Below are 10,860 nucleotides of genomic sequence, written 5' to 3'. Positions count from 1 at the left end.
AACAACACTGGATAAACACATTCTCTTGCTTGTTTGGGCTGATGCTTTTTTATCACTGCGAAATGAGACTCTTCCTCAGCTTTTGTGCCACACCAGACATACACTTTACATTGATCAACATTTCTAAATTTAGCAATGGAAAAAAATATATGTCTTACCTTGAAAACCTTTGATCATAGTGGTTTTCATAACAGATGATTACACAGAGGTTTGAACATAAAACCTGATCACTTTCATCTCAGCAGAATGCATGCAGCTGCGTCCTTGTAAAAACCTGGAAAGCAGCCAGGCAGGAGACTTCCAGTAAACCAGACTTGTAATGCTATACAGCACAGGAGAAACTTATCACTATGGACCAAGAACGATATGAACGGGAGGGTGGAGGCAGAGATGTATGCTTGGTATTTTCGAGTGCCCCTTTGGATCCCTGCCCAGAACTGAAAGATCATTCTCCTAAAAGCTTCCAGTATCCAGGAGGAATCATTGATCAGCACTTGCTGCAGGCCTGAGAGCCCTGATTGGGTTACAGTAATGAATAGACGAGAAAGGCTATGGCCAGCCTGTAGTCATGAAACTGAATTACAAATCACAAGCCTAACGTGATATAGCAGGAAATGTATGGACTTTTCTGGTTAACCTGCAAGTGTTCAATACAGTCAGTTAGTGGAATGCAGAAGTATAGAGACAGCCATACTCCTCATGCTTTACTGATATGATCCCTTCATATGAGTCAAGAAGAAAGGTTTTGATGACTCTCAGCTCAGTGCTGTGTACAGTAATAAGATTATGACATGATTGGGGAAAGGGTAGGGCTGTGCTCAAACAGCGTAGGTGGCAGATAACATTCTTTGCATCTCATTCCCAATGAGTTTTAATGCAGAAAACAACAAATTCAGCAATGCTTTGACCCAAACATACATGTACTACAGATTAAATGACACCTCCAGCATGATCTTCTGGATGTTTTTGCTCATTGTTGGTCATCCAGCCCCTTTACACACCACAACTGAACATATTTTGAAAGGTTTTGTCCACACCTCTCGACCTACTTCACTCCCACTGAATTCCAGATGTCCCGGGCCACCTGAGACATCTCATTTAGCCGTTGAATGGAATTCATTGCTGTGAATGAGAAGGAACCAGTAGTGTGAGGCAAACAATAACAGGATGAATGGAAAAAAATAAAATCTCCAGGTATGCTGTAATTGTAGCATTTACTCTATACTCTGAAAAAGGATCCCTCACTGTAAACTCATCCATGTGTCTTCTATAAACATAGAGCATGTAATCTGCAACATACTGTATACAGTGTATATACACCAGATCAGTAACAGCATACTGTAGTGTTATGTTATAATGCAATGACAATCATGTGTTTTGTGCAAAGGATGACACAGAGCTTTGTTAAAATGACCCAAATTAGAATAAGCTCTGGTCAGGATTTTCACTAGTCAAATAAATACGTGTTTCAATCAACTGAACAGAAGTCAGGAGTCTAACCGTCTTCTAAACACTCTAAAAAGGACGTCTAATCCATAAAGAGTTTTAACACTCTTCCTAGTATAACATAATGAATATGCATGTATATTTGAATATAAGCTGTGTTTCTACTACAGTAATAGTCAGGGGTTTTTGTTGTTGTTGTTGTTGTTGTTTTTTTAATGTGTCATATATTCCATCTTAGGCTCAGGAACAAGGAAAGTACTGAAACAGATAGAAGGTAAATTCCTTAAATGACTACAATATAATGATATGTCCTGCACAAGGTTAAGGAGTCAAGCCTCCAGCTTTAACTGGCTTCTCCAGTACACTCTGTGCCCATGAGGACTTGAATCAGTGGTTATGTGATGCCCTCTGCTGGCTGCAGGTGCTCCCCTGCATGACAATAATGCATGATGGGTGACAGCTACGCAGTTTTTGGGGTGCAGCTATAAACAATAAAATAGCACAGGAAAGCATAGTACTACATTTATTGAATGGACAATTTCCACAGGACTTCAAGGACAGTAAACTCTACTGATCATATAAATGGTGCTACCGAGAATACTGCTGAATGAAAAATGAATTACTGTAAGACCACAGCGATACACTTTGAGACAACAAAGACGTAAAAATATTAGAAAGTACAAGAGCATCATGATTCACCAAGTCTTACACATCACTTGAAACCAAACATACAGTACAAGTATATCAAAATAGACACAAATATATTATTATAAAACATGTTTCAAACTGCATCCCATTTGTGTAGAGGAACAGAACATATACCCTTTCTTATCAAAATAATATCTTGTTATCTGACACATATAATCTACAATTCCCACACCAATTTTGTTGTGCAATTTTCTCTGAAATCTCCATTAAGGCAACAATAGGACAGCACCACAGATGCAACCACTGGAGGTACAGGTAGGTAGAATCAAAGGCCACAAGCAACCTCCCAAAGATGTTACAAATATATTTTCAGAAGGAGACAAACAACGTACAGTTTTGGGTCCAAAGTTGCAGGTTATGATCCTCAATGGCCATCCTGAGCAGCAGTAGGAGTGTTGTATGATGATTCGTAAGCCATCAATAAGTAGGCCCGGCCTTTAATATTATAAAAACTTAAATGATTTAATGTAAATATATTTCTAAAATAACACCAGTTTCATACATACTTACCACAGCCATTTACCAGTCTTCAGATCAAAGACTTTCACAGTGACTTTTAGAAAAATCCTCCACAAATTTGCATAGTTAATAGATTTTCTGATAGTAAACGCATAGAAAACGTATCAGCGTGTAAAAGATGGTATCTAGTCACTACGTGAGGAAAATCTCATTTGCTAACAGAACAAAGTGCAAAATCTATACATGGATCATTGCTGTGGCTATTGATGATCGCTGTTAGCCTCACAAACCAGTTTTCATGCTTTTCTGATGGCACTTGCTACCAAGGTCTCTCGCCTGGTGATTACAAATGCCTGTTGTTTTTCATAATAGGCTGCCTCATTAATAAAAGTGGGGTAGACGGTGCCTTGGCCTTGGTAGGGGATGGTTTTTCCATCAAATGTTTGGAACATGGGGTCACCGGGGTTCAGCGGTTCCCAGTCACAGTCCTGAAACAACAAGCAAGAAGTAACTTGAGTATGGTACGCAAACTATAACAATATATTCTCACATCAACCAAAGATGTTTCATTTCCTCTTTCATAATGGCTCATATTTGCAGGTTGAATAGGTCGTATATTTGGGCTAGAGAGGAAGGCAGGCGTCATTCAGACCATGTTTACCTGCAGATTGGGGTGCACCATGGCAATGATGTTCCCATTGGCATCTCTGGGGTAGTCGATCCTCTCCGAGACCCAGAAAACTTCTACCGTACAGGGAGGGAACTCCATGCCTAAACAACACATCGGAAAAAACTTCCTCAATACTGTAAGCATCCTGGAAAATCCTGGATGATGGCAGTTACTAACCAGTGAGCCACTGAGATGCAGCGAGGTGCTTTCTAGCTGGAAATGATCAACTTTTTGACCTCTGTGATCCCAGCTAAGGATTCACTTTTCCAATGATCAGCTGGCTAAAAGAGGGATCATAATGCGAGGGCAGAACAGACTGAAAAGGGGACAGTTTTCTCATGCGTTCCTAAAGGCTCTCATGGTAGAGAGCAACTGCAAATAAAAAAAGAATGTGCTACCTGGGAGAACATCATTTTTTGTAGGTCTTGAAAGAGGAGAAAGTCCTGAATTTCCATAAATATGGAAATATGGCAGAAACACCCCTCCTGCTCCACAGAGGAAATGGGTTGACAGAGTATTAATCAGCAACCTGTGATTATGCAGCTTTCTGCAATGCATTCTGAAGAGGCCAGCTAAGCCTCAGATACATGACAGTTGCTGCACTTGGTGGAGGAAAACTCGCAGTACTTTCAGTTATTTTGAAATGATGGATGCAATCAGTAAAAACATGACAGCTAGTTAGATATTGGACATATTCAAATTTTGACTTGATGATGAAATTTGCACACAGTATCTGCCAGAATATATTAGCCAAGATGAGTGTGAAGTGTACAGACTAAATACTGATACAGATTTATTTTTTTTATATGGATGTAATGTCAAATATAACAAAAACAAGCAAATTCAAATGATGGTGGCTAATCAGGTGTTAAGTTTTTGAGAGAACATACTAAATCTCGTTCATAGCTCCACTGTTGTAGCAGTAGTTTGTATTTTGGTGAAGTTTGCAGAACTTGAAGCTGGAAGGTGCCACACAGTGCCAGAGTGACCTTATTCACCCTCCGGAACTGAACAGGAAGTGGTTTTTGGCAGAGCTCGGATGTTCAATGAGTAGACGCTCAAATGAACTGCTTTAGCACGCAAGTGTAAGACTTCTGAGCTGCATTGTTATGCAAGTGGCAGCGCAGAGCAAAGAGGACAAACTGTTTTCTCACTGAGTCTGTGTGACTGTTATTCTGCAGAGAAACCATTTTCAGCTGTAACAACTACTGAATCTCTTCAAGCGAAACGACTTGTTTCTTCATGCTGCTCAGCTTCAAAGCGCAGGAACAGCGATTCATCCCCATGCCCGCGCATTCATCAGCACCAGCGTGGCCCCATGGCAGAAGATTACCACACCATTGGCAGCCGGACTCTAATGACATGGAAACTGACCAAGTCCCAACAAGCCAGCCATTCAACAGCAGGCCCGTCAGGGGAAACCAGCAGACTGCAACACACACTTTGCACAGGCCGCCTGTTGATGTAAAAGAAGGAAACGCTGCCCTGCACCTAAACATTGTAAACACTGCTCGGTGCCTTGGGGAGAGAAGGGGCAGAGCGGAGGCGGGATGAGCCAGATGCAGATAAATTTAGAGATCTGGGTGTAGGTACATCTGGATGAATCAGACGGGCACCCATGGGCATGTTGTCACAAAATGTTCCTCGCCATGGCGATAAACAGACTGACTGTAAAGAAGCTATTCTTCTATTACATAACACATTATGAATCACATTAGCCGTCCCTGAGATGAAATTCTACGGATAACTTTCATGCAAACTTTAACAAACATGAGCTCATTCAGCAGTCACGCACGCTTCAATCTCAACTGCTTTGGCCTTCCAAATCTTAAAACATGGCCTGTTGCTGAAAGCAACATAAATGCTCTGTGTTAACGTTTAAGCTGCTGCGGTATGCCTGCCTTACCCTCATTAAACAGCTCGATGAAGTCCAGGGCATGTTTAAGTATTACTCTCATAGCTTCAAAGATGTTACTCCTCAAAACACCTTGAGGCTGAGGACCCACTTCCAGACCTGCAATGAAACAAATCAGAACACACGTTCGCACATGGAAAACAGTCCTCTGCCGTCTGAATGGATTCCTTGGGGATATCTTAAATACAGCCCACAGTCCCCCGAGCAATTTGGCTGGACTTGAGACACTCACCAACAGGGTGCTTGGCAACTGAGCGTGAAGTGGAATATTTCAAAAGAGGATGTTCATTGAGCAGAACGAGACAACTGGCTGGAGCGATGGCTTTCTGCAACACAAAACCCACAAAAACAAGATCTCAGCCACAGATAAAAAAACACCCCCACAAAGTTCACATCAGTGTGAAGTGCACAGACTGAGAGATACATTTATATTTTACAGGGCGTCACTGTCGGAAATGAGGGTTGAGGGCTGCAAATAAAGCTTGAATCAGCCGACGGTCTCATGCAGGAACAACTGGGAGTGACTGCTGTAAGGTTTTGCTCGACTGAACTGAAAATTAAATCTGCACCAACTCAAAGTGGAAAAGCACTAATGCTGTCACCGCTGTGGGCCGTCATCATTAGACTCCTGGCTAAAAAAGTCCAGCTGCTTCAGCAGTCCGTTCAAATAATAGCAGGCTGTGTGATTTTATTTGTGTTGACCGAGGTCTGAGCAGCTGAATCACCTGAAGCTCCAGAGACAGCACCTGAACGGGATGATGATGGTATACTGGGCTTTGTACAGTACGTGTGACTCCTGAAGTCAACCTCGTGTGTATCTCTGTGAGCTTTTGCGTTCCTTAAAAGATAAAAACATATTTCTCATAACCTCTTTGCTCACAGTCACAAAGGGTTTGTTGCCTTTGGCTGCTTGTTTCCTCCCTGCTGCTGCCCTGCATGCCTCTGTACTGTGTTGAAGAGCAAGAAGAGGAACGAGAGCCGATAACAGACTGAGTTTAATATGTAATAGACTCGCAAGCAAGTTAATGTAGTATTCACATGTGCCAAAACTAATGTCATGCGGATTAACTGTCTTGAAGACCTGAGAATGTTCGATGGTTGTATATGAAACAAATAAAGGTGTATTTTCAGACTCATGAGGTGGCTCAAAGCAGATCCCTCTGGTCCCTCTGCTTTATTTTGGATGGTTGATCCTTCAGATGAAGGTAAACTGATGATTAGATTATTCACACTGGTTCAACTCTACCTCTCCAAAGAGGCCTATTGGTCAAACATTGACTTTTAAGCGCACACACACAGCGATGTGGGAGACAGAAGTGAGACCTTCAGTCAATCTTTTTTCATTTTTAAAAGTTAGTCTTTAAATCACGGTTCTTAACAAAATGTCCTGCATGCGTTGTAAAACATTTACTGGACATTTCTCTACTGGGTCTGCTGTTGACCTTCACCACATTATGGGTCATCAGCCACACCTAATGTTGCAGATTGAACGCTCTCACAGAGTCTTCAAGGGCGTCACCTTGATGTAGTTCATCATCTGGAGATTGAAGTGGTCTTTGGAGCTCTCCAGAATCAGAGTGCAGCCCATGTTGGACGTCGTGTTGTGGAGGTCAAAGATGACATCGTAGGCCTCTGGGCTTCCTTTAGGCCCAAATATCCTGTTGATCTCCTGGGCTCGCTGCACCTCATAGGGCAGGTCATCTCTTCCCGGGGCACTGCAGAGCACACACACACACACACACACACACACACACACACACACACACACACACACACAGAGCACGAGAAGGCAGTCAGATGCTGACACATTCACAGCTTATCAGGCAATTCTGCTGAAGGAACAATGAGCTATGAAGCACGTTAATGATTTACACAAGGGTGCCTACTTGACCTGCACGACCTGTAACACTTTCACCTCACTGCTGGCCACAGTGGAAACACGTCTGTGATTAACAAACCTACAAGTTAACACAGTAACCGTGGGGTTAAAATGGAGAGCACGTACAACAGTGTGTTGAAGGCCTTGTGTTTCCTACAGTTCTTCACATGTGGAAAACAGAAAAACATCAAAGCTGCATATGATGTCTTGATAACTGCCATAATTCCATCTGATTCGTTGGTGTGGAAAGTCGTGGTTGCCTTTAAGCTGGAGTACAAAAGCTGAAATCATCAGGACAGAGGCCTCCTTTTGTGAGCTTTAAGAAGACATTTAATCCCTTTTCTCCAAGCCTTGCATGTCTGCACTGAAGGACCCTTGAGAAATGTGCTTTTTCCTCCCGACCGAACTCGCTTTCCTCCCCATGCAGACATTCTACACGGTCTGAGCAAAGAATGAGAGCTTCCCTGTTTGTCTCTTCGCCCTTTTCAAGCATGTGAAAATAACCACTAGTCTAGGACATTCTCCAAGCTACTGTAGAATAGCACCTCTACTGTCCATATTGTCTCGCCTCCCCCACATCTGCTCTTTTGACCCCATTTTCAGTGAATATCCGGTATTGTCTGGACTGCAGCTCAGTGTGGACCACAGCTGATAAAGTGGTCTCCAACACGCCAACCTCAGCCGAGAGGACAGCAAATATGGGGAACAGCAGAGCTGTCAGTCAATTTAAGTTGAGAAAGAGGACACCGTGAGCTGTTAATCTTCTTATATGTTGCTTTGAGAGAGGCCGAACGATTTCTAAGCTGAAAAGCGCCGACATGATCTTTAAAGATTGTTTGCATGATGAGGCGGTGACACTAACTTCACCCATAGAGTACAATCTGAGCTTCCATCTCTTCATCTGTTAAACATCTTCAGAGGGCACATTACAGCAGAAAACATCACAAAGAAACTGTAGGTAGAATTACATCATAAGAAATGATGTAATAATAATAATACTTAAGCAGTTATTGCCATAATGTGATAAAATTACAGAAATTCTAACTTCCTCAGTCAGCAGCACAGACACACTATAATAACCCTGGGTGTTTAATTATGGGAATCCTATGATTAATTAATGGTAGGGTAACATGGTGTTATCCAACCACATTAGTAAATAGGCCGCTGTGTGTGTGTGTGTGTGTGTGTGTGTGTGTGTGTGTGTGTGTGTGTGTGTGTGTGTGTGTGTGTGTGTGTGTGTGTGTGCTCGCACACGGACTATATGAGGCAGCGTTTGCGTAAGACTTTATTTTCCGCTGTAATGCACACGAGGGGGGACGAATAAAAAAAGAGAGAGAAAAAGATCTCGTCTTAATTCATTTGCAGCTCGGTCACGTTTCGCTCACGTTTCTCCTGCTGGCTGACTGTCCGCGAGAGCCCGGGAGGACACGCTGCTCTGCTGTTATTGGCAGAGGGACGTGGGTGGGGGAGTGGGGGGGGGGGGGGGGGGGGCATCAGGGCTGATGGTAAACACACACACACACACACACACACACACACACACACTACCTACAATAATAAGTTTGATGGAGATGTCCACGTGACTGTTCTGCTGTATTAATTCCTGGAGGGAAACAGTTTAAATCCTGTTATAAAAGCCGTTCTATATTTTAGTGTAACATTTTGTCCACTGCTCTCCATGTACGGCTGCGTCCATCCGTCCAGGCTGGACTGTTTTTCAACCTATTGTGTTGTCCTAATGTTCTCTAAGCAAGAGATCTGATCTATATCTATTGTCTGACAGCGCACACACATGCAGTCATGAAGCCAATAATGTCGCATGACTGCGCTGTCATTACATTTTCCAGCATAATTCCACGACCTGTAGCCGAGATCTTCAAGGATCTGACACCGAAGCACAGATGGATGCTTGCTTTTAATTAATCATGTCATTCGAGAAAAAAAAACAAAGAACAAAACTGCCCCAACGAGAAAATGCACAGTGTCCAGACGGGCTCGCGGTTAACAGCACAGGTATGCACATGTCTTTGTTTTTCTTACAAGATTAGCTCAAAGCCCGCGCAGTAACATCAAATAAGGCTCTGTTGTTCAACGTGAACGCGTTTTCTGGATCTGTGCCATGAAAAAGTTTCCATTCAACGTATGACGGCAGAGCCGGAACAACGACAACAACGTCCAGCAGCCACACGGTACATGACAGCTCCGGGGTCAGCTGTGTTTACCTGAGGTTTTCAGGGCTGAAGGCTCGGTTCAGGTCCGTGTCCACGTATCTGCTGCACTTCTCCACCGCCTTCGGGTTGGTGATGAAGGGTTTGGTCTCGACCCCTTTCCTCTGTATCTCGGCGCTGTTCTTCACCCACAGGTTCACCAGCGTCACGCCTGACATCTCGTTCCCGTGCGTTCCTCCGAATATAGCCACTCTCCTGGCCTCGTTAAAACGCACGCTGTTGTTGTAGGAGGACATGACGGGGTGCCTGCTGGAAACGGTGCAGTGTGGATGAGGAGAGGACCCGCCGCTCTGAGAGGCTTTGGGGAGAGAGAAAAAGTTTCTAGCTGGAGCGTCACAGCCTCGGTGTTTAAAAGCCTGCCGTGGCAGCGCGCTTACGTAACGTGCCCGCTGGCTTGTTGTGGTCAGTCACCGTGCGTAAAATGCGCTGAGTCGCGCACGACATCTCCTCCAGTTGCAGGCGAAACTCCACTTAACAAGATCCCTCCTTTTGTTTACCTCTCGCTGTCAAACCGACGCGAAATATGGTTCGTTTCCGGTCAATTTCTTCCAAAATAAAAGGTAATCTAAACAATGTTTCCATGTGTCGGCATTTACATGTAGTCTGTTCAGCTTGACTTGATAAGATACACTACTTCCGGCCACATCCTTCAAAATAAAACCAATTGCCCTGTTTAAAAACGCTTTATCTAAAGTCCATTTCATAACATCTGCTGTGGCATAATCCTGCTTCATACAGCAGACTAGGGTTGAAACACGTTTTCAGTATAGCATAAATGAGGCAACATTTAAACATATAAGCTATGTTCACTGTATTTACTATGTATGCCATTGTTATTATTATTCCCTTGTATGCATGTATAAATCCAAATACAGATAAATAGGGGCGGATGAGTCAGATGTTCTTTTTTTAATTTTGACACGTGTAAATTATGAAAAACAGATAACATTTAGCATATCAGTCTAACAAAGGTGTAGGACAGCAAATCTCAGAGAACATACCTACTGTCTAGAAAATGTTTGACCAATAGTTGTGGACAATATTACCAATTAACCCCATGAATATTTCCCTTTGTTACAGTGACTCTTTGTCACAGACTGTCAGACCAGTTCTGCTTAATTCCCCCTGCTGTCAGACAGTGAATGACTCTGAAGAATGACCTTTTAACCTTTTCTCCCAAATGTCCATTAGGTGGCAGGCTACTGTATTTATTCAGATTTATACCAGTCAGGTTGGTTGACAATGTGGTTTAATTAAAAACATAGAAAAGAAATCAGTGTTCACAGACAGATGATTACAAGAATTTGATGTGGTTTTAAACAGTCTTGAGACATTTGTCCTCCAAATATGCAATATTCAGGAGCTTTTATTTTGAAAAAAAAAAAAAAAAGTATGGTTTATTATGGTGTGTTATTAAATCTTAACACTAAAAATGTAAAAAATGTCAGTAAAATGCTTTGATACAAAACAAAATACATCACAAAAAGTATCAAAAATAAAAACAAATAAGCTTTTTTTCCCTTTAAAACTGTCCATTTATGTGTTCAGGCGCACA

At 42.6% G+C, this 10,860-nt stretch overlaps 1 protein-coding gene across 1 annotated transcript; it reads right to left on the bottom strand.

Annotated features, from left to right (window-relative positions):
- Positions 1-1,953: 1,953 nt before the first annotated feature.
- On the bottom strand, positions 1,954-9,835 carry aspa (aspartoacylase). The gene is made up of 6 exons (XM_070982445.1): positions 9,300-9,835; positions 6,718-6,913; positions 5,431-5,524; positions 5,190-5,297; positions 3,275-3,384; positions 1,954-3,101 (listed from the first exon to the last, which is right to left on the bottom strand). The coding sequence occupies exons 1-6, from the start codon at positions 9,539-9,541 to the stop codon at positions 2,910-2,912; spliced, it is 942 nt and encodes a 313-aa protein (XP_070838546.1). The 5' UTR covers positions 9,542-9,835; the 3' UTR covers positions 1,954-2,909.
- Positions 9,836-10,860: the final 1,025 nt, after the last annotated feature.

The sequence above is a fragment of the Chaetodon trifascialis genome, chromosome 16 (genome assembly GCF_039877785.1).
Source record: "Chaetodon trifascialis isolate fChaTrf1 chromosome 16, fChaTrf1.hap1, whole genome shotgun sequence".
NCBI lineage: Eukaryota > Metazoa > Chordata > Actinopteri > Chaetodontiformes > Chaetodontidae > Chaetodon > Chaetodon trifascialis.
This window is presented reverse-complemented; position numbering and strand designations above follow the sequence as displayed.